The following is a 25,268-nucleotide window of genomic DNA, read 5'->3' as shown; positions in this document are numbered from 1 at the left end:
GGTTTTCTAGATAGTTGTTCAGTACTTCCAGTCCTTGAACATGTGGGGTGGCATTGCTGCATGCTTGCAGGAAGTCACCACACTTTTGGAGTCTGAAATGTTCTTTAGGACCTATTTTAGGACAGTTATTCAGTTTCTCTCTAAAGGCTCTTTGTACTGAGAAAGGATGACCATATCTTGCATTCAAATTTTCCGAAGCTTGTTTGTAGGCTTCTTCGTCTTTTCTTTAGAAGTTACCTTCAAGAACTTTCTTGGCTTCTCCACCAACATATCTCTGAAGGTATAATAACTTGTCAACTGGACTGAAGCAATGATCATCTCAAAACTTGCCTTCCACTCTATGGACTTCAGTACGTCTCCTGTAAATACAGTAGGTTCCAGAACAGGAAGTCTAGCTAGAGCTGTTCTCTGTGGTCTTGCTGGGACAATGGTTGTAACACTCTTCTGAGCATTGCCGTGGCATCTAGAAATAGAATCACCCTGTTCTATATTCTCACTTAGTTCTGAATTAGGTGAGTCCTTTTCTTCCTCTTTGCCTGTAGAGATAGAGGGTAAATCCACACACCTTTTTCCTAACACTGGACTAGGCCTCTCTTTGTCTTTCTGAGCAGGGATGGAAGGATAATGACTTATTTCCTCACTAAGTGCTGGAGATTTCCTTCCATTCTCCTGGGCGTATGGAGGAAAATAGGAGTCTGCCTCTTCACTTAGTACAGATTTGAACCTATGACTCCTCTGATTCATATCCTCCTCGTGTTCTCTGAGTCTGGCTTCTATGATCTTAACTTCTTTCTGCCTTTCCAGACTTTTCATCTTTTGACCCTGTGTTCCATTTAAGCTTCCATTTGAAGGGGCTGTGCCTCCATTTCAGCTTCCATTTGATGGCGCTGTGCCTCCTTTTCAGCCATCAGTTGGCGCTGCGCCTCGATGGCACCTTCCATCTTAATTTCTGCTCTCTTGACAAGTTGTTCAGCTAATTCCTTTCTTTTGGCTAAAGTATTTGAGTACTCTGATATGTGGGTGGCACTTCTGCTAGCGAAGAAAGTTACACTTAAGATTGCAGTTCACCCTAAGGACCTATCATAGCCTCTCATAAAAAGCTAATTTATTCTACTTCTTGCTTTAACTTAATCATAATTAGCTGCAGATGAAAGTTCTCTCATGAGCTTCACAAAATCTTTAGTGACCGCAGTACATGTGTTCATGTTCCTTACAATATCCTGGGAAGGTGTCGTAAACGACCGCAGGTTGACATATGCTGCCATAAGCTCTGATTCAGATTCTTCTACCGTCTCTACCATATCACTCAAGTTCCTTTTTATACTTTCCTGTTTTAGCTTTCCACGAATGCCTCTAATGTATAATTTCCACTTATTATACATTCGGACAAACTTTTTCTCTTTTAATGCTGCTTCTTACTCCAGATTTTACAGCATCTTTGGGGTCTGTTTTCTGACACGTGATGAATGTCTTAGTTCATCTGCTTGAGCTATATTGGTTTGAGGCAAGACTAATGCTGCATCAGAGTCTTCTACCTCAGAAAGTTCCCATGCTTATCCACTTCTACTCTATCTATCTTTGTATCCTCTGACAGTGGCATGGTAATACTAGGCTCAGACATTTTACTTTAAATTCAGTACTGACAATCAATACGAATAAAAAGATGCCTTTCACTTTAAATGCAATATTGACAAATGCAGAAATAAATGACTTTCACTTTAAATACTTTAGAGTCTGTGTACTACAAACTATCCTTTGTTTTTACTTTAAATTCTCTTATTTATGAACACAAAACATGTCTCTTTATGCCAAAGCCTATATGCAATGATAAGTAATAAAAGGAAAGCTCTGACCTTATTCTAAAGAGCAGGAACAAATGTCAGTCTTAAAGGAGATGCGTCTTTTCTTGACGTGCTGCGATGCTCTGTGCAGATTTGCGATGCTCTATGATGACTTGCGATGCTCTGTGCAGACTTCCAATGCTCTATGATGACTTGTGATGCTTTGTGCAGACTTGCGATGCTTTATGATGACTTGCGATGCTCTGTGATGACTCGCGATGCTCTATGATGACTTGCGATGCTCTGTGCAGACTTGCGATGCTCTATGATGACTTGCGATGCTCTGTGCAGACTTCCGATGCTCTATGATGACTTGTGATGCTTTGTGCAGACTTGCGATGCTTTATGATGACTTGCGATGCTCTGTGATGACTTGCGATGCTCTATGATAACTTGCGATGCTCTGTGCAGACTTGCGATGCTCTGTGATGACTTGTAAAGCTCTGTGCAGACTTGCGATGCGCTGGCTTGGATACGCTGCTGCAGGCTTTGGGCCTAGTGGCGGGAAACTATCTGGCTGCAGTACGTGGTCTCTCCATGGATAGCGGTGCAGGCACTCTAGCTCTGGACTTTGGTCTCCCACCATGCGTCTCTTTCTCTCTCCAGGGTTCGCAGGAGGGTTGGCACTCTTTCTCTGACTATTTTGCCTTTGCCGTTCTGCCACTATAAAAGTTAGGCCACAGTTTGACACATGTTCTATGGCCTCTATGGTAGCTCCGTTGAGGTGTCTTTGCTTGCTCACTCAGGGAACAGTTGCTGCGGAGCGGTATATGCTGGCGCTCCACCGCTCTAATGCGCTCTTTACTGTGCAAGTTAAAAAGCACTATCACTTCGCCCTCTGAGGGTAATAGTCCCACTGGGGCAGGCGCAGCAATATGAAGTATCTTATTCACTGCAGCATTAGAAGAATTCTGATATCTCTGACTTTTAGTCTAACCAGACTGTCTATTACTCTGTAATTCCTCTAGCGCCGTTCTATGGAAACAGTAGGTGTAAAGAGCGCAACAAATGCTTGAAATAACTTCTTTATTAACTTCAACTTTTCTTCATATAACACTGCCGCCTCCGCAGCAGATAGTCCATGTACATAACACGTGTGGAAAAGATGGCGGTATGTATAAGCTGGTGGTTCAACTGTTCAATCTTGTCATTCAACATACAATGGTGGATATATTTCTCTCTTCGGTATCTGTACTCTCACTAGGTTATTTAAGCACTTTATGATTTCTCTGGTTGCAATTTGCAGTATGCAGTTAGCAGTAACTATTTGCAGATTGGTTGAGTATGATCTGGTATGGTTGTATGCAATTTGGATTGCAATATGGAATTTGAATTTGGATTGTGAACTTTGTAGTTTGCAATTGTATGGTATTTGCAATTGGTGAAACTGTAAGTACACACACATTCAACTGGTTCAGTATACAATACTAATCACTATATTAACAGTAGGAACATCATATAACTGTTTTAAATACCTATTTTGTCCTCTCTGCTTTCATAAAACACAGCTCTTAGTGGAGCGAATGTCTGTTCAACTTCTCTCCTCTGATGTAATGATTCCAGCAGCTCCTGCTAGGGGAATTTCCCACACAAGCTGTGTGTGAGGCTGGCTGTGATTGGTTAAACCTCTTGCTGTGTGTGACGCTGGCTGTGATTGGTCAAGACTCCTGCCCAGCAACAAAAGCTTAACTCTATGCTTTCTGTTGTTTCTGCTGTGTCATTGAGCTTACCTCACATTATATAATGAATCTTGAAGGCATATAATATTTTCTGCTTCTGTGAACACAATATATAACAGTTATATGACATCCAAACATGAAGTCACTGTAAATAACTCTGCTTTTGTCTTTAACACAGAAACATGTGAATTGTATTAAGGCTATTGGCAGGTCCAGCTGTATAAACATATAAGCTATATTAGCAACCTAGGACAGGTCTTAGCTGGCCAGCTACACATAGGACAGAGCAGATTTACATCTGTAACGCCCCAGAGGTGCATTACCACTTCGGCGCCCTGCTACTGCCTCTAATGGGCTAGTGTCTTGTCATTTATGTATTTATTCGCAGGCCCTGTACAATGTGCATTCATAATCTTGTTATGTAACTGTTCAATGGTAATATGCCTGGTTCACCAGCAGGTGGCAGCATCCATGGCAGATCTACAGGTACAGTGCTGCCCATAATTATTCATACCCCTGGCAAATTTTGACTTAAAGTTACTTTTATTTAACCAGCAAGTAATTTTTTTTGACGGGAAATGACATAGGTGTCTCCCAAAAGATAATAAGACGATGTACAAGAGGCATTATTTCTCAGCTTTTATTTACATTTGAGTAAAAAGTGTCCAGTCCAAAATTATTCGTACCCTTCTCAATAATCAATAGAAAAGCCTTTATTGGCTTGAGGGTGGTCAAGCTGGCCTAGGCAAGGTTCGTCCAACAGGGACGGGCTCCTGCTGCCTTCTCCTAGCAGGGGGTACTCTATTCTGACTCCTGACTAGCTAAACTCCTCCCTCTCTTAGAGAGAGCCAGAGTGGAAAGAAAGGGTTCCATTCTAGGTAAAATAGCTCTGCCGTTGTTGCCGCCATCTGCTGGTGAACCAGGCATATTACACTTGAACAGTTACACAATAAGATATAGGAATACACATTTTGCAGGACCTAGAAATTAATACATAGGATGACATTAGGCTAACCATAGGAGACAGAAGCAAGGTGCAGAAGTGGTAATGCACCTCTGGGGCATTATATTCCCCCTTACTTAAAAGTCAAGCTTGTGCTTAGGGTATGTATATACATATATATATATATATATATATATATATATATAAAAATATATATGCTCCAAGGGTACCTGGGAAAATTGTAAGTGCTGCATAACAATACACATACATAGACTGACATATAAGACGGTATGTATGGGTTCCTGGCTGAGTAGGGTGTCTGTTTACGGTTTTCCCACTCACAGCGAACCAACCAATCAAATGAATATACTAATTTACTGCACTGAGCTCTCAGTACTCCACGACGTGGCCATTGTCATATATAGAGAGTGGGGGTGTCATATACCGTAATCCCTCCACATGTCATGATACGCCTGCAAATAGAAGGGTGGCTTCATCCTGTATTCCCTTACTAGCATCAAGGTCTAGTAATGCTTTACGCTTCCTCACCTTGTTTACTGACCAGGTATCTACACACACATTCCTCCTAGGCTTGACTAAGCACAAGACCTGGGGATGAATAACCTTGGCTAAGCACAAGGCCTTAAAGTATAACTGTCGTATTTTTTTTGGGAGTATTTGATTGTGGTGATTAATATCTCCTTGGTGGCCCTATTTCAACTTTTCACTGTGTATTCAATTACCCCTTAATTCCACAGTTTTGTTCCCTGTACTGCCTGCTTAATAGGGTTGCTAGGCATGGACCGTCTATCTGTTGCTAGGCATGGTCCATCTATCTGTTGCTAGGCATGGTCCGTCTCTCTATTGCTAGGAATGGTCCGTCTATCTGTTGCTAGGCATGGTCCGTCTATCTGCTGCTAGGCATGGTCTGTCTATCTGTTGCTAGGCATGGTCCGTCTGTCTGTTGCTAGGCATGGTCCGTCTGTCTGTTGCTAGGCATGGTCCATCTATGTGTTGCTAGGCATGGTCCGTCTATCTGTTGCTAGGCATGGTCCGTCTCTCTGTTGCTAGGCATGATCCGTCTATCTGTTGCTAGGCATGGTCAATCTCTCTGTTGCTAGGCATGGTCCGTCTGTCTGTTGCTAGGCATGGTCCGTCTGTCTGTTGCTAGGCATGGTCCGTCTATCTGTTGCTAGGCATGGTCCGTCTGTCTGTTGCTAGGCATGGTCCGTCTATCTGTTGCTAGGCATGGTCCGTCTGTCTGTTGCTAGGCATGGTCGGTCTATGTGTTGAAGGATGGAGGATGCAGAAGCATGCAGCGTGCAGGGTCAGATTACAGACAGCCAGGGACTGTAAGTAAATGATTAGAGCCAGGTCCTCCCCAGCAGCTGATAACAGTGCCTGGGCTGTGTGCACTTCTCCCTGTCCCTGCGCTTGGCAGACGCTCCCTCACTCAGCAGAGCTGGAGGATGCAGAGTTGGAGCAGCGCAGACCAGGGAAGGGCGATCTGCTGTCTGCTCAGTGTATACATGACAGCAACATCTGGTAAGAGGACCCCTTTGTGCTGCAGGAGATTAACCCTTTAGGGGGAGGGCTCTGGTTACTGACACTTTTGGGGGGCTATTGTTACTGGCTAGTGAGGCCAGGCGGGATTAGCCTCATGGTGAGGGCAGTGGCGGCCATCTTAACTGAATAGTGAAATTGCAGTTTTATGCAGACTGGTTGCTGAGGGCTGAATCTTATTAAATATGGGGTAAGTCAGTCTAATAGTAACTGATTCTGGATCATCATGGTATTAGTAACTACATATATGAACATTGAAATTAAGGTCTAAGTGTGACAGTTATCCTTTAAAACATGTAACAATTAGGAGGATGAGGCTAAGCTCTCTAATCTCTCTGGACACATAATAGCAGCGGGTTACCCTTGATGATGTCTTAGATCTGCTTGTGACTTACCACTTGGTTCCCCCTGTGTAGCAATACAATACCTAGGCTATCTAGCTAACACAAGGCAAAGTAAGAACCATTAGTATTTAATGTCCTCAGAGGCAGTCCATAATGAGCAATAGTGATGTTAGATCTGCTTGTGATGTGCCAGACGTCCTCAGAGGCAGTCCATAATGAGCAATAGTGATGTTAGAATTGCTTGTGACGTACCAGACGTCCTCAGAGGCAGTCCATAATGAGCAATAGTGATGTTAGATCTGCTTGTGATGTACCAGACGTCCTCAGAGGCAGTCCATAATGAGCAATAGTGATGTTAGAATTGCTTGTGACGTACCAGACGTCCTGAGAGGCAGTCCATAATGAGCAATAGTGATGTTAGATCTGCTTGTGACGTACCAGACGTCCTCAGAGGCAGTCCATAATGAGCAAAGAAGTAAGGTGCTGACTATCTGGCTAATGGCATAATTACACCAAAATCCATATAAAATAGTGCATATGCGGTCACATTGCGGCTCCTGCAAAAGAATACACACAATGGGCTAAAATGCTTAAACGTTGCTGAAACAAGAAGGATTAGTGCACATTACAATAAGACACATTGTTACACAATAAAGTCATAAAATCACATTATAATCCATTTTCAAGTTTGAGTGCAACAAAGTCCTTTGTAATCCACAAGAAACAATTAATTATAATCCAAATGACATAGTTTTAATCCACACAAGGCACAGAGTCATTTGTAATCCACATGGACAATAGGATAGCAGCACAGGTCATGAGAAACTGAAAAAGGTGGGAAAAAGGAATGGGCGCTGTTGAGAACAACTTGAAGATAAGGTTGAGAGTGGGGGGAGCCCTAACCAGCATGGCCATCCAGGTTAGGGCAGAAACAGGGGCAACCTGAAAACATAAAAACAGACAATATGCCAACAGGCCCTCACCCCATTAGGTCCAGTCCATGAAGTGTCTCCCAGAAGTCACAGGTCCTTAAGGATGAAGATGATGCTGAATGAGGCTCCTTCGAGGAAGGGCCTCAGATCCTCCTCACTACTGCTGCTAGAAAAGCTAAATTAAGGTCTGTCCTGCCTTTTGAAGTCCATATGTGCAGCCACTGTGGTGATTTGGTGACACCTGCTATCACTTCTGGGTAGTGTCCTTGTAGTGGTGCTCCTCATGGCCTCTGTGACTTTCTGCTTGTATGGTCCAGACTCTCCGACTGCATAGGGGCTGACAAATAGTCCTCCTCTCTTGGTGGGGAGTCTTGAGCTGCTCTTCTCATGGCTGCCTCCATCTTCCACGGCAGTTGGTACGTTACGACTGTCGGACTGATGGTCACAGAAGTGGTGGACACACATTTTTGGGGGCGCTACTAGTCCAGGGATGAGCAGCTCCAGCTCTGACTGGAGTCGCTCCCGGAAACGGAGCATGCCATCATCTGACTCTTAGAGACAGCACACTAGGCCGGTAGCATTTGAGTCATCCCAGTCCTCCTTTCAAAATCAGGTCCCTGGGTTGAGACGGGTCCCACACCCTAACTGCCCAGTCCTCTATTGCTCTGCGGTAATCCCACATAGTTAATGCGTGGGCCGTGATTGCTCTAGGGACCATAGGATTCAGTCCTTCAAAAAAATCATGCTTTCTGGGCGGCGGAGTGGGAACTCGACTGCCTCCACCGCGCCAGCTGGCATCGGGAATGCCCGCTGTACCTTCTGAGAGGGTTGCTGCACTTGCTAAACATAAATCTCCTGGGGTGCTAACTTTGCCTCGGGCTCTTCGTCAGCCCACACAAGGCAGCCCAGGTCCGGCTGACGAGGACGCGCCATCTTGTCTTGTCTTCCTCTAGCATGAACTGGTGGAGGAGGAGGGGCTTCCAGGGAGGAGTCTCCACTTCCCCACTTCACACTGTAACATCGCTCCCGGTGGGCAGGACTTGACTTTCCCGCTTTAGCTGGGGGTGTTCCCTGATTTTCCCGCTCTGTCTGGGCACGAAGGAGCTGCAACATCAAAGTTAAAGATGATGGATTAACCCTTTAAGAATAAAAGATTAAGTGTTTTTCGTTATGCCAGTTACATTGAAGCAACAAGGGCACAGGGCCCCTATTAGTGTTATGATGGTACCCAGTGTAGGAATGCCAGAGTGGTGTAGGGTGGCCCAAATGTCCCTTAATTGTGTTGCACTTGTCACAGTGCTCCTACTTGGATATGGTGGAACCCCAGATGTTGTCGTCCGAAGCAGAAAAAGGGGGTTGTTGATGAAGGGGATGATGAAATAAATGGAGTCCAGACCTTTTATATAGTTGAACAGCAACTTTACTTGAATAAACTTTTCTCCCAAAAAACTATTACAGGCTTTGTCTTGGTTCCAAGCAGATTTTGGCATTAAAACGGTGACAGGAAAACTCTTCTCTGCTACATCTGTTGCTCTCCGGCTCTACTGTGCTAACAGGCTGGGTATAGAACTCAGCTTCTGCTTTAGGCTGTACTTCACTTTCTGTGATGTGGTCTGTCTCTAGCTTTGTCCAGGGAACTTTACTCCTGGTCGCTGGGGCTCTTGGCTGCGGCCTCCAGATCCAGCTGAGCTGAGGGTGCTCAAGCTGGCCTAGGCAGGGCTCGTCCAACAGGGACGGGCTCCTGCTGCCTTCCACTAGCAGGGGGTACTCTATTCTGACTCCAGACTAAACTCCTCCATCTCTTAGAGAGAGCTAGAGTGGAAAGAAGGGTTCCATTCTAGGTAAAATTGCTCTGCCGTTGTTGCCGCCATCTGCTGGTGAACCAGGCATATTACACTTGAACAGTTACATAACAAGATATAGGAATACACATTTTGCAGGACCTAGAAATGAATACATAGGATGACATTAGGTTAACCATAGGAGACAGTAGCAAGGTGCAGAAGTGGTAATGCACCTCTGGGGCGTTACACAAAGAACAGAGCAGATCTACTGTATATCCTGCAGAGCATAGTGGAGTACATGACCTATTTATATGCTACAGAGCACAGATCAAGTCTACATCCTGAAGATCAAGTCTACATACTGAAGAGGCGAGAGCATCTCCACATTGCATCCAGGTATGAGAGACACAGGGCCATCCATGATGAAGAAGAATAGTGGCAGGTGACCTCAAATTCTGAGATCAGTGATGATTAGTGAGTTGGGTGAATCATTGAGGGGCGAGGATCTAGACCAGCATCATAAACCACAAGGAGCAGATAACAGGAGATGGGCAGGGGTCACCACAGGAGGAGGAGCAGAGACTCCATAATCAGGATGGCCCCCATTGTTCTCAGGTCCCTACCAGCGCTGGATGCCAATGACCCTAAAATGAGAAATAAAGATGGTGTCAGTCCCAGAAAACCACGGGAAAAGTCCCTGCCGTGCCAGCAATGAATCAGTGGCAGAGCTTCCCCTATGAATCTGGAACATTTGTGGCAGCAATGAATCCATGGCAGGATCTACATGTATGAAACCCAGATTTAGTAACCGATTTCACTACTGCAGATGTTAAAATCTAAGGAGAAAAACTGCGACAATCTTACAATAAAATGAGTGAGCTGCAGAACTGAGCGTCTAGAACCGCGTCTTACAGTATGTCTCTGCAGATTTCTGCATGGATTCCATCCCCTCTGTGGACACTGTTTTGAGGACCCTATTCACATGTATTGTACTGCAGGGATAGCTGGAAAATCTGAACATGGCCTTGCCTCTGCTGTCGGACTGTGTCGGGCTGTAGGCTGGAGAAGGCCTCCTCCTTTTCCTCCACCTCATCATCATCCTCCTCCACCTGATTATGCTCTTGCACATCTGCCATATCCTCTTTATCTGCCCCTACATCATCAACATCCTCCTCCCTCTATTCCTCCTCCCTGTCATTAGCCTCTTCATCTGCCCCTTCATCATTCTTATCATCCTCCTCCTCATCATTCTCCTCCCTCTTTTCCTCCTCCCTCTCATTATCCTCTTGATAACCCGCCAAATCCTCTTCATCTGCCCCATCATCATCCTCCCGTCTGCATTATTATACAATATCATGCACAGTAGCAGCAACAACAGTCACCTGACGGAGATGGGCATGGCGGCCCCAGTGATTCTTGGGTGTGTATTGAGGACAGGGCTCCTGTGTCATTGAACCCTGCGGAGACAGAGAAACATGAGACATATTATATAAGATATACAGAGCAGGGACCTGGCCAGAGTGTCTCAGGATAATGACATCACATAGAGGCTTGGGGGTTACACTACACAGAAAAGAGAGGCAGTGTAAGGGGCAGAGGTGACATTACACAGAGGCGGTGTAAGGGGCAGAGGTGACATCACACAGAGGCGGAGAGGCAGTGTAAGGGGCAGAGGTGACATTACACAGAGGCAGTGTAAGGGGCAGAGGTGACATCACACAGAGGCGGAGAGGCAGTGTAAGGGGCAGAGGTGACATCACACAGAGGCGGAGAGGCAGTGTAAGGGGCAGAGGTGACATTAAACAGAGGCAGAGAGGCAGTGTAAGGGGAGGGGTGACATTACACAGAGGCAGAGAGGCAGTGTAAGGGGCAGGGGTGACATTACACAGAAGCAGAGAGTCAGTGTAAGGGGCAGAGGTGATATTACACAGAGGCAGAGAGGCAGTGTAAGGGGCAGAGGTGACATTACACAGAGGCAGAGAGGCAGTGTAAGGGGCAGAGGTGACATTACATAGAGGCATAGAGGCAGTGTAAGGGGAGGGGTGACATTACACAGAGGCAGAGAGGCAGTGTAAGGGGCAGAGGTGACATTACACAGAGGCAGAGAGGCAGTGTAAGGGGCAGAGGTGACATTACACAGAGGCAGAGAGGCAGTGTAAGGGGCAGAGGTGACATTACACAGAGGCAGAGAGGCAGTGTAAGGGGAGGGGTGACATTACACAGAGGCAGAGAGGCAGTGTAAGGGGCAGAGGTGACATTACACAGAGGCAGAGAGGCAGTGTAAGGGGAGGGGTGACATTACACAGAGGCAGAGAGGCAGTGTAAGGGGCAGAGGTGACATCACACAGAGGAAGAGAGGCAGTGTAAGGGGAGGGGTGACATTACACAGAAGCAGAGAGGCAGTGTAAGGGGCAGAGGTGACATCACACAGAGGCAGTATAAGGGGCAGAGGTGACATCACACAGAGGCAGAGAGGCAGTGTAACGGGGCAGTGGTGACATTACACAGAGGCAGAGAGGCAGTGTAACGGGGCAGTGGTGACATTACACAGAGGCAGAGAGGCAGTGTAACGGGGCAGTGGTGATATTACACAGAGGCAGAGAGGCAGTGTAACGGGGCAGAGGTGACATTACACAGAGGCAGTGTAACGGGGCAGAGGTGATATTACACAGAGGCAGAGAGGCAGTGTAAGGGGCAGGGGTGACATTACACAGAGGAAGAGAGGCAGTGTAAGGGGCAGGGGTGACATTACACAGAGGCAGTGTAAGGGGCAGAGGTGACATCACACAGAGGCAGAGAGGCAGTGTAAGGGGCAGAGGTGACATTACACAGAGGCAGAGAGGCAGTGTAACGGGGCAGGGATTATATTACACAGAGGCAGTGTAAGGGGAGGGGTGACATTACACAGAGGCAGTGTAAGGGGCAGGGGTGACATTACACAGAGGCAGGGAGGCAGTGTAAGGGGTAGAGGTGACATCACACAGAGGCAGAGAGGCAGTGTAAGGGGCAGAGGTGACATCACACAGAGGCAGAGAGGCAGTGTAAGGGGCAGAGGTGACATCACACAGAGGCAGAGAGGCAGTTTAAGGGGCAGAGGTGACATCACACAGAGGCAGAAAGGCAGTGTAAGGGGCAGAGGTGATATTACACAGAGGCAGAGAGGCAGTGTAAGGGGAGGGGTGACATTACACAGAGGCAGTGTAAGGGGCAGAGGTGACATTACACAGAGGCAGAGAGGCAGTGAAAGGGGCAGGGGTGACATTACACAGAGGCAGAGAGGCAGTGTAAGGGGCAGAGGTGACATCACACAGAGGCAGAAAGGCAGTGTAAGGGGCAGAGGTGATATTACACAGAGGCAGAGAGGCAGTGTAAGGGGCAGAGGTGACATCACACAGAGGCAGAGAGGCAGTGAAAGGGGCAGGGGTGACATCACACAGAGGCGGAGAGGCAGTGTAAGGGGCAGAGGTGACATTACACAGAGGCAGAGAGGCAGTGTAAGGGGCAGGGGTGACATTACACAGAAGCAGAGAGTCAGTGTAAGGGGCAGGGGTGACATTACACAGAGGCAGAGAGTCAGTGTAAGGGGCAGGGGTGACATAACACAGAGGCAGAGAGGCAGAGGTGATATTACACAGAGGCAGAGAGGCAGTGTAAGGGGCAGTGGTGACATCACACAGAGGCAGAGAGGCAGTGTAAGGGGCAAAGGTGACATTACACAGAGGCAGTGTAACGGGGCAGAGGTGATATTACACAGAGGCAGAGAGGCAGTGTAAGGGGCAGGGGTGACATTACACAGAGGAAGAGAGGCAGTGTAAGGGGCAGGGGTGACATTACACAGTGGCAGAGAGGCAGTGTGAGGGGCAGGGGTGACATTACACAGAGGAAGAGAGGCAGTGTAAGGGGCAGGGGTGACATTACACAGAGGAAGAGAGGCAGTGTAAGGGGCAGAGGTGACATCACACAGAGGCGGAGAGGCAGTGTTAGGGGCAGAGGTGACATCACACAGAGGCAGAGAGGCAGTGTAAGGGGCAAAGGTGACATTACACAGAGGCAGTGTAACGGGGCAGAGGTGATATTACACAGAGGCAGAGAGGCAGTGTAACGGGGCAGGGATTATATTACACAGAGGCAGAGAGGCAGTGTAACGGGACAGGGATTATATTACACAGAGGCAGTGTAAGGGGAGGGGTGACATTACACAGAGGCAGTGTAAGGGGCAGTGGTGATATTACACAGAGGCAGAGAGGCAGTGTAAGGGGCAGAGGTGACATCACACAGAGGCAGAGAGGCAGTGTAAGGGGCAAAGGTGACATTACACAGAGGCAGTGTAACGGGGCAGAGGTGATATTACACAGAGGCAGAGAGGCAGTGTAAGGGGCAGGGGTGACATTACACAGAGGAAGAGAGGCAGTGTAAGGGGCAGAGGTGACATTACACAGAGGCAGAGAGGCAGTGTAAGGGGCAGAGGTGACATTACACAGAGGCAGAGAGGCAGTGTAAGGGGCAGAGGTGACATTACACAGAGGCAGAGAGGCAGTGTAAGGGGCAGGGGTGACATTACACAGAGGAAGAGAGGCAGTGTAAGGGGAGGGGTGACATTACACAGAGGCAGAGAGGCAGTGTGAGGGGCAGGGGTGACATTACACAGAAGCAGAGAGTCAGTGTAAGGGGCAGGGGTGACATCACACAGAGGCAGAGAGGCAGAGGTGACATTACACAGAGGCAGAGAGGCAGTGTAAGGGGCAGTGGTGATATTACACAGAGGCAGAGAGGCAGTGTAAGGGGCAGAGGTGACATCACACAGAGGCAGAGAGGCAGTGTAAGGGGCAAAGGTGACATTACACAGAGACAGTGTAACGGGGCAGAGGTGATATTACACAGAGGCAGAGAGGCAGTGTAAGGGGCAGGGGTGACATTACACAGAGGAAGAGAGGCAGTGTAAGGGGCAGGGGTGACATTACACAGTGGCAGTGTAAGGGGCAGAGGTGACATCACACAGAGGCAGTGTAACGGGGCAGAGGTGATATTACACAGAGGCAGAGAGGCAGTGTAACGGGGCAGGGATTATATTACACAGAGGCAGAGAGGCAGTGTAAGGGGAGGGGTGACATTACACAGAGGCAGTGTAAGGGGCAGGGGTGACATTACACAGAGGCAGGGAGGCAGTGTAAGGGGCAGAGGTGACATTACACAGAGGCAGAGAGGCAGTGTAAGGGGCAGAGGTGACATTACACAGAGGCAGAGAGGCAGTGTAAGGGGCAGAGGTGACATTACACAGAGGCAGAGAGGCAGTGTAAGGGGAGGGGTGACATTACACAGAGGCAGAGAGGCAGTGTAAGGGGCAAAGGTGACATTACACAGAGGCAGTGTAACGGGGCAGAGGTGATATTACACAGAGGCAGAGAGGCAGTGTAACGGGGCAGGGATTATATTACACAGAGGCAGAGAGGCAGTGTAAGGGGAGGGGTGACATTACACAGAGGCAGTGTAAGGGGCAGGGGTGACATTACACAGAGGCAGGGAGGCAGTGTAAGGGGCAGAGGTGACATTACACAGAGGCAGAGAGGCAGTGTAAGGGGCAGAGGTGACATCACACAGAGGCAGAGAGGCAGTGTAAGGGGCAGAGGTGACATTACACAGAGGCAGAGAGGCAGTGTAAGGGGCAGAGGTGACATCACACAGAGGCAGAAAGGCAGTGTAAGGGGCAGAGGTGACATTACACAGAGGCAGAGAGGCAGTGTAAGGGGCAGAGGTGACATTACACAGAGGCAGAGAGGCAGTGTAAGGGGAGGGGTGACATTACACAGAAGCAGAGAGGCAGTGTAAGGGGCAGAGGTGGCATTACACAGAAGCAGAGAGGCAGTGTAAGGGGCAGAGGTGACATTACACAGAGGCAGAGAGGCAGTGTAAGGGGAGGGGTGACATTACACAGAAGCAGAGAGGCAGTGTAAGGGGCAGAGGTGGCATTACACAGAAGCAGAGAGGCAGTGTGAGGGGGGGTGGTATTACACAGAGGCAGAGAGGCAGTGTGATATTACACAGAGACAGTGTGATGGGGGTGATATTACACAGAGGCAGTGTGTGTATGTGTATGGGGGAGGGTGGTGGTATCACAGAGGCAAAGAGACAGTGTGTGTGGGGGGGGGGGGGGGAGAGAGGAAAATCAGAATGATAACAGAAAAGAAATAACCAGAAACTAGGCCTCACGGATAAGAAAAGGAAAGAGGTCCCACCTAGGAAACCCTAAACCTAGCCCTTACTCCTGCCAGTATGAATAGATTCTGAAGGTGGGAATATTCATACATCGGAACCTAGGCCCTAAAAAACATGGAAAGCCCTAGGATTAGTGACAGGGTCTGAGACCACTGGTTCCTTCCAGATGAACGAACCAGCAACTCCCTGAGGCCTAGTAAACAAGAAAATGGATGAGCAGGAACTCAGATGAGGACTGTGACGGACTGAACCGTCACTGGGGCTGCTGGAGAAGCCTGAGGGCCAGCCTCCTTCCTACAGACTATGGACCGAGAACTATAGAGACCCCCCTCAGACCTTTTGGGGTTACAAGGAACTATGAACCCTGATTTATGTGTGTCATTTTTATGCCACATATTTCCTATTGCCCATTAAAAAGGCCTGGTGTGGATTCAGCAACACACAAAGGGTTAACTCTGCACTGAGACTCCCACTGATTGTGTTAGTGATGGGATTAAGATGGTTGATTATAATAGCAGCCGCCTCCTGTGATACAGTCAGGAGATAATCCCATCACACTTGTCTCCTCTTCCCATTCATTCATTATGGAGGGGGTGAAGATGTCTGTTTGCATGTCCATTGTTGATTGCGTCTCAGACAATGCCAGTGTGTTTGTTAATTGCGTCTCAGACAATGCCAGTGTGTTTGTTGATTGCGTCAAAGACAATGCCAGTGTGTTTGTTAATTGTGTCACAGACAATGCCATTGTGTTTGTTGAATAGGGTTAGTTTTGTGTTTAAACTGCACAGGATTGGCTGCTATGTCATGTCCTCAGTATGTCATGTGTATATAAGTCAATGCTGTGTGTTCAATTAAGAGTTCCTGTTTTACCCTTCATCAAGTTGAGGCTGGTGTTTGGGTAACTGATCGACACTGGGGATTGCTATATGCTGAAGATTTGCTATACTCCCCTGGCTATAACTACTAGCTCTTGTTATTATTATGCAGTTTTGTACTCTATATTGCAGTTAATTGTCGCATTGCATGTCTTTGTCTTTCAATGCTGTTCCCTGCCACAGCAATGTGCTCCTGCGGTTTGGTATGTGCTGACTGACCCCCTTTTTTGGTTTTTCTTTGCAGTTTGTACTGGAGGTGTGGCTGCCTCCTCAGTCATGCACTCCTGACCACCCTGTCTGCCCTATGGGCTGATTTGTAATTAGTGTTAGTACATAGTCAGGCCTGCTCCCCTCACTCACAGAAGCCATGGCACCAGGAGTGAGATAGTTTGTGGACTCTCACTGCAGTCCTTGGTAGCCGTTTGGTGCCGGTGGTGTTGTGGAGTGGGCCTGTTGTGCAACCTACACTCCCTGAAGTGTATGGTAGCCGTCATGGCACCTAACAGGTAGAATTTAGCGTTGGAACCCGTCTAACAGAGATCGCCTTGACGCTCTGCAGATGGGCTCAAATAATTTTGTACAAAAGGATTTGCCAAGTATCTCGCACTTATAGTGTAGCACTTGTTATTATTATGCAATTTTGTACTCTATATTGCAGTCAATTGTCGTATTGCATGTATTTGTCTTTCAATATAACTACTAGCTCTTGTAAGAGCTGTTCCTGCTCTCTGGATTTAGGAGAGGTTCACCCACTGGAGCCTGGAGCCTTGTCGTAGGTCCAGGGTGGGTAGGAGACGATGAGACCTCAACCAAGCTGCGGCGGTTCGTGGGGTCTGCAGCGCTCACGGTGTCGAGTGGAGTGCTTGGAGTCCCCGGGAAGCACTAGGAGCATCTATCGACGGAGATACCCGGTCGGGGTGCCAGGAGATCCGTTACAAGGACCACACACCAGCTCTTCCAACTCCAGGCAGAAAATATCAACCGCATGGTATGAATTGCGAGTCCAGACTAAATAATGGAGCAGTAATGACCACAAGCTGCAGCTGGGATAAGAGGTGTGGTCATTACTAACAACAACACTGCAACAAGTGAAAACAGATAGGCTGTCAGATAACCTCACGTGCAGCCAGTCTCTCAGATCTTCTGACCTCTGTCACAGAAGGGACCGTGACAAGGGGGTAATATTACATGGAGGCAGTGTGTGTGTATGGGGGGGGGGGTAACATTACACAGAAGCAGAGATGGAGAGAGGCTCATCTTGGGGTTGTGGTGGGTGCTGAGTTTTTTAGTAACTTCCCTCTGCTCCTCTGATTGGTTCTCCCTCTCCTTTGATGCAAAGGGATCCTGTAAGTGATGACTAGTGGAGGACCCTGAGCACGCACTGGTTGTGTAGATATGCAGTAGGACATGCACTGCACTAACAATCGCTCCCATCATCCCCATTACAGAACAGCAGACTTTTAATGCCTGGGTCTGGGGACCAGGAAAAAGGGCAGATCCTGATATATTCTGGAGAGTTAAAGCCTAGACTATATATGTGTCACGGTCCCTCAGGTGACTGATGTCAGGAGATCAGGGAGAATGGCTGAGTGTGGAGGAATCTAACAGCCTCCTTGATTTCTCTTGATTCAGTATTGATAGGGTTAATAACCACTACCCTTTTCTCAGCTGTTGCTCAGTGGTCATCACTAGAAACGGAGATCATCCAAATAAAGAAAAAAAAGACTGGGCCCCCTCTTGCTCTCGGCCCCATAGCAGTCGCATTGTCTGCCGCTATGGTAGTCATGCCCCTGGCCAGTAGTAGTAGTGGGACAAGGTCCTCCCTATCTTCTGAAAGGTGCAACATTATTATTGGAGAAGGAGGAGTTTCAGGAAGAGGTAGGGGACCCCATGCATAGCCGTGATGGTGGTGGTGGTATTAGTAGAACTTGTAGCCATAGTGGTGGTAGTAGGAGCAGTGGACTGCTCATAGTAAATACAGAGCAGGAAATCGGGATGGGGCCAAGGAGCTCACAATGTGGTCCGCTTGGGGTACTGTGTACGCAGGCTTAAAATGTGACAGACCTAGGCTCCGCTGCCGCTAGCTATCTCCTGCCTGGCAGCTTTTTCCACAGTTCCAGAAGACAGAAGCATTGCCATGTGCAAAATACAGCGTGGGCAGTCATACACAGATGTAGGCACCACAGCTCTATTGAGCCACACAAAGCGGCATCACCCAATCCAGTTGGAAAACAAAGGTGTCCGCCAGCTAGCGCAACACGAGTTCCCTCCTTCTCCTGGTCTCCCTCGCCGTATTTGATGGGCAGTACAGTGTCTTTCACATCGTCATCATCCCTTTTTGCTCCTCCCCCGCTCCATCGTCAGCCATCAATAACAGAATGCGTGGCCAGGAAACAACTCTACATGCCTAGCAATCCACTGGGGCGCAAGATTAATTCTCGCCTGCCTAAGTTGCTGGCGGTGCAGTCACTGCTTTACCATTTAGTAGCATCTGCTGCCTCTAGGGAGCCCATGGTGTGTGCTCAGCCTCGCTGGAAGATACCTAGCCACCATTATTTCTGCCAAAAAGCCACCCCTGCCTTGTGCTCTTATCTGACGGAGAACATGGGCCACTCTAGCTGTGCTGCACGCCACGTGCACGCCACGGTGGATGTCTAGAGCAACTTTTACGGGCAGGGACAGTAAATGTCTTTTAGGGCCCACTGGGTCAATGTTTTTTGTGACAAGGATAACCACAACAACAAGGCCAAGTCCTATTGACACCTGATTGTTTGCATCGCTCTGCTTCCCACACCAGTCGCTTATCCGCCTCCTCCTCCATGTGATGCTCCCAATGCCCAACAACAGCAGGGCAGACTGTCGCTCCCACTCCCCTTCCTTCCTATGACATGTGTCAAGCCAAGTGTTGGAGGGGATCGGCCTGGGAGAGAGTAGCCACACAGCCGATCACTTGATAAAGTACATCAAGCAGCAAACATCCCGCTGGTTGTCACCCCGCCAACTCCAACTGGACAAGGTGGTCAGCAACAATGGCGGGAACATTGTGGTCGTGCTGCATTTGAGAGAAATAAGACACACAGTTTAGTCATGCGAAAGACAGTCTAAAAGTAGACTGTGCGGGCAAGGTCCAGGAGACCGTCCTCCTCTTCAGCCATTCTTGCAGTCCTGGACTTGCAGCGATAGAATGGTTTGCCGCTACACCGCGACAATCCAACTCTCTAGAATGCCACTTTGCACATGATTGAGCGCATGTAGGAGCAGTGGAAAGCCGTGAACGATTTTGTCATGTACTAGACTGCCTCGGCACGGAGCAGTGTTGTTTCGAGGTCAGGCAGTGGCAGCTCATCAGAGACGCATGTCAAATGCTAAGAATCCGTGGACTTCTGGGCAGCCAGATTGGACCAGTGGCTGGAACTGGCCCAGTATGTGGTCTCTCTGTTCTCTCTTGCCCAGCCTCCAGCGTCATCTCAGAGAAGGTTTTCAGCACAGCAGGAGGCATCATCATATCCCCCAACTTTTGAAACAGTAATAGGACAGTACTGGAGGGGTCACTGTCACTAGTGAGGTGCCACAGGGGTCAGTACTGGAGGAGTCACTGTCACTAGTAGGTTACCCCAGGGGTCAGTACTGGAGGAGTCAATGTCACTGGTGGGGTACCTCAGGGGTCAGTACTGGAGGGGTCACTGTCACTAGTGGGGTACCTCAGGGGTCAGTACTAGAGGGGTCACTGTCACTAGTGGGGTACCTCAGGGGTCAGTACTGGAGGGGTCACTGTCACTAGTGGGGTACCTCAGGGGTCAGTACTAGAGGGGTCACTGTCACTAGTGGGGTACCACAGGGGTCAGTACTGGAGGGGTTACTGTCACTAGTGGGGTACCTCAGGGGTCAGTACTGGAGGGGTCACTGTCACTAGTGGGGTACCTCAGAGGTCAGTACTGGAGGGGTCACTGTCACTAGTGGGGTACCTCAGGGGTCAGTACTGGAGGGGTCACTGTCACTAGTGGGGTACCTCAGGGGTCAGTACTGGAGGGGTCACTGTCACTAGTGGGGTACCTCAGGGGTCAGTACTGGAGGGGTCACCGTCACTAGTGGGGCACCTCAGGGGTCAGTATTGGAGGGGTCACTGTCACTAGTAGGGTACCTCAGGGGTCAGTATTGGGCCCTATTCTCTAATATATTTATTAATGATCTTGTAGAAGGCTTGCACAGTAAAGTATACATTTTCGCAGATGACACTAAACTGTGTAAAGCAATTAACACTGAAGAGGACAGTATACTGTATATATAGTACAGAGGACAGTACACTGTATATATACTACAGAGGGCAGTATACTGTATATATACTACAGAGGACAGTATACTGTATATATACTACAGAGGACAGTATACTGTATATACACTACAGAGGACAGTATACTGTGTATATATATACTACAGAGGACAGTATACTGTATATACACTACAGAGGACAGTATACTGTATATATATACTACAGAGGACAGTATACTGTATATACACTACAGAGGACAGTATACTGTGTATATACACTACAGAGGACAGTATACTGTATATATATATATATATATATATATACTACAGAGGACAGTACACTGTATATATACTACAGAGGGCAGTATACTGTATATACACTACAGAGGACAGTATACTGTATATATATACTACAGAGGACTGTATACTGTATATATATACTACAGAGGACTGTATACTGTATATACACTACAGAGGATAGTATACTGTATATACACTACAGAGGACAGTATACTGTGTATATATATACTACAGAGGACAGTATACTGTATATACACTACAGAGGACAGTATACTGTGTATATACACTACAGAGGGCAGTATACTGTATATACACTACAGAGGACAGTATACTGTATATATATATATATACTACAGAGGACAGTATACTGTATATACACTACAGAGGATAGTATACTGTATATACACTACAGAGGATAGTATACTGTATATACACTACAGAGAACAGTATACTGTGTATATATACTACAGAGGACAGTATACTGTATATACACTACAGAGGACAGTATACTGTGTATATACACTACAGAGGGCAGTATACTGTATATACACTACAGAGGACAGTATACTGTATATATATATACTACAGAGGACAGTACACTGTATATACACTACAGAGGACAGTATACTGTATATATATATATATATATATATACACTACAGAGGACATTATACTGTATATATACTACAGAGGACAGTATACTGTGTATATACACTACAGAGGACAGTATACTGTATATATATACTACAGAGGACAGTATACTGTATATACACTACAGAGGACATTATACTGTATATATACTACAGAGGACAGTATACTGTATATACACTACAGAGGACATTATACTGTATATATACTACAGAGGACAGTATACTGTATATATACTACAGAGGACACTATACTGTATATATACACTACAGAGGACAGTATACTGTATATATATACTACAGAGGACAGTATACTGTATATATACACTACAGAGGACAGTATACTGTATATATACTACAGAGGACAGTATACTATATATGTACTACAGAGGACAGTATACCGTATATATACACTACAGAGGACAGTATACTGTATATACACTACAGTGGACAGTATACTGTATATATACTACAGAGGACAGTATACTGTATATATACATTACAGAGGACAGTATACTGTATTTGTGGTCATGGCTATGGCCAAGAGGTATCCGGAAAACCCTAGGGAGAAAACAACGGGAACAACCTAACCCAGCTAGGCGTGTCTTAGCTGACCTCACTAAATGGCTTGTTGTGTGCCCTAAGCCATGATCGTGGGTAGGCCTATAAGTGGGCATACCCTGTGGAAATGAGAAGATAAGGGAGGGAGGGAGGGTGGGGCACCTGAAAACACACACCTGTGAGTGAGGGTGTGGCTCGTATATGAAGAGCCTCCGCCCCTCCCACAAATGCAGGCTGACTAATCAGCCTTACCAACTTGTGGTCATGGCTACGGCCAAGAGGTATCCGAAGAACCCTAGGGAGAAAACAACGGGGAACAACCTAACCCAGCTAGGCGTGTCTTAGCTGACCTCACTAAATGGCTTGTTGTGTGCCCTAAGCCATGATCGTGGGTAGGCCTATAAGTGGGCAAAAACCAAGCCAAGTAGGGTAGAAGAGGAATTTGAATGGCATGTACAAACTAATCCCCAAGCCAACTGCAAGGCATCCGGGATCTAGAGCGAAAATTCGGGGTATGTGAGGCAAGACCAGTAGGAAACCTACAACCCATCTTGTGGATGACAAGGCCAGAGACATGATGCTCAATATTGCGGATACTGCACAAAAGCGGAATGGAGGACCGAGAATACGTTGTGAAATGGATCATAAAAACCAACTGAAACTTGTAAGTTTGGTTCTAGTGCGAGTACTGGCAATGCCCTAGCGTCAGGAGATCGTGGGACCAAAGCCTAACTGCCTAGACTATGCAGGAATGAGGGCCAAAAAGAACCATGTAGATAGGAAGAGAATCCTTGAATAGTTACCCAGACAACAGCTATCCGCGCTTTGTTCTACTGTGCGCCCCTGAGAATTGTTTTTACACTTGAGACGTGAAGACCGACCTACTATCTGAATCTTCTACCGTGAGAAAATGCTGGACCTTGTCCAAAATCCGATTCAGCGTGGTTGTAGGGAGTCGGAGGTTAGTGGGGCACCTGAAAACACACACCTGTGAGTGAGGCTGTGGCTTGTATATGAAGAGCCTCCGCCCCTCCCACAAATGCAGGCTGACTAATCAGCCTTACCAACATATACTACAGAGGACAGTATACTATATATATACTACAGAGGACAGTATACCGTATATATACTACAGAGGACAGTATACTGTATACATACTTCAGAGGACAGTATACCGTATATACACTACAGAGGACAGTATACTGTATATATACACTACAGAGGGCAGTATACTATATATATATATATATACTACAGAGGACTGTATACTGTATATATACTACAGAGGACAGTATACTGTATATACACTACAGAAGACAGTATACTGTATATATACACTACAGAGGACGGTATACTGTGTATATACACTACAGAGGACAGTATACTGTATATACACTACAATCAATGCCGCTCCGGGACATATGGACAGCTCACGGATCGTATGTCTCGGGGGGCATACGGCCATGTGCAAGAGACATTATGGGTGTGATGGTGGCATGTTTAATAGAGAAAGGGAAGACACCAGTGGTTAGTGACAGGTTATAGAGATGGGATAGGGCAGGGATAACTATAGCGGTGAGGTTAGGGACGAGGTGCGATCGGTCAAGGGCACAGGTGGCGAGGTGTGATCTGGAGCAGGTGGATGCTTTTCCTCATTGATGGTGGTAAACTGGGTTGTGTGGGAAGAGCACTGAGTAGTTGTGTAGGGGGGGGGGGGTTGTTGGATGAAGCCTTCTCAGATTTTGTCAATTTTATGTTTGAAGACAAAATCTTTGGCTGAGATGAGGGGTGTGAGAGGAGTCACCGTGGGATGGAGTAAGAGGTAAAAGTATTTAACATTTGTTTGGGGGGAAAGAGATGACATGAGAGTAGTGAAGTCGTCTTGTGTAGAAGAGGCGAGTGCAGACTGGAAGTTGAGGACAGCTTGTTTGTATGAGGTGAAGTCTTCCTCGGAGTGGGTTTTCTTCTAGTGTCGTTCTGCAGCTTGTCTCAGATTGTCAGGTGAGTCGGCCAGGGTTGTCGATTGATTTGCCGGGTTCTGGTGTGTGTGAGGGGGAGTCCAGAGCTGAAGCAATGGTGGTGTTGTAGAAAGCAGCGGCTGGGTCAGTGTCATGCATGGAAGATATGTGGTGAGAGCCAGAGAGTGCGAATGGAGAGATGTTTGAGATTTCTACCAGGGTGGGCCAGTTTATGGACTGGAGGGGCAGATGGAGAGAGTAGATGAGAAAGTAAGAAGATTGTGGTCAGAGAGGGGATGAGGGGAGATTAGACGGGGAGCAGAGGCCGGTGAGGACAAGGTCTAGTGTGTCCATCTCTGTGGGTGGCTGTGGAGGACCACCTTGCGAGGCCAAAGAAAGAAGTGAGACATAGGAGGTTGGAGGCAGCCAAACGTGTCAATAGGGATGTTGAAGATGCCCATGATGATGGTGGGGATGTCAGCAGAGATGTAGGGGCCAGGGGTTGAAGTGGCCAAGAAAGGCAGTGGCAGGACCTGGTGGAGGGTAGAGGACGGCTACTTGGAGGATGGTGGGAGAGAAGATGCGGACGGAGTGAAATTTGAAAGAAGAGAGACTAATAGTTACATAGTGGAAGGAGCAGGGTCCCCAGCAGCACAGAGGATTTCAGGAGAGGAGTGTGCTGATCTTGTGGAGGTCACAGACTGTGATTATTTCTGGATAAGGGGGTCATTTATTAAACAGAAATACGCCTATATTAGCAGTATTTCTGGGGCAGGTTGCGGAGAAAAGGAATCTGCAACTTTTCCCTGCTCACACCAGGTCTGAAAAAGTGGGCGTGGTGTGGGTGTGGTGTGGGCATGGAAGGGACATGTAAGGGGCGTGGAAGGGGGCGTGGCGTGGGCGTGGTTAGGGCATGTAAGGGACATGTAAGGGGCGTGGCGTGACGTGGTGTGGATGTGGAAGGGGGCGCGGTGTGGGCATGGACGGGGGCGTGGTGTGGGCGTGGTGTGGGGCGCCTGTTTTAGGTGCAGAAAATGGTCTAAATGTAGGACAGCTTGGAAGCAGCGGTGGAGCCACCAAAGTTATATGGAGGCCGGCGCCTGTACATAACTGCAGCGGATCCACCGCCAGTGCAGGCTCTTTATAACTGTCCCCCAATGTGTTTTGGTGTCAGGAGTTACCTCCAATCACATTACCTATGATGAAGAAGCCCACGCGCTGACACACTGTAACGCTGTCCTTACTGTCAGGTAAAAATGTAACTTTCCAGGGGGTGACGTTCAGGATCAGAGACAAGGCTTCACGGAAGGCTGATCTGGAAGGAGATGTGGTATGTCAGAGCTGTACAGGGTGCTTAGG

The 25,268-nt window shown here is 47.6% G+C and overlaps 1 protein-coding gene across 1 annotated transcript in view; it reads right to left on the bottom strand.

Moving 5' to 3' along the window:
* Positions 1-8,699: 8,699 nt before the first annotated feature.
* Positions 8,700-25,268, bottom strand: part of LOC122923428 — a 64,114-nt gene continuing 47,545 nt past the window's right edge. The window contains exons 8-10 of the mRNA XM_044274239.1: positions 25,106-25,224; positions 10,469-10,543; positions 8,700-9,730 (exon numbers count right to left, since the gene is read on the bottom strand). Of these exons, the coding sequence (XP_044130174.1) occupies positions 9,645-9,730; positions 10,469-10,543; positions 25,106-25,224 (280 nt within the window). The 3' untranslated portion in view covers positions 8,700-9,644. The remainder of the gene's footprint in view (positions 9,731-10,468; positions 10,544-25,105; positions 25,225-25,268) is intronic.

The sequence above is a fragment of the Bufo gargarizans genome, unplaced genomic scaffold (assembly GCF_014858855.1).
Source record: "Bufo gargarizans isolate SCDJY-AF-19 unplaced genomic scaffold, ASM1485885v1 original_scaffold_1600_pilon, whole genome shotgun sequence".
NCBI lineage: Eukaryota > Metazoa > Chordata > Amphibia > Anura > Bufonidae > Bufo > Bufo gargarizans.
The sequence above is the reverse complement of the archived record's forward strand: the minus strand, read 5'-3'. Positions and strand labels throughout refer to the sequence as shown.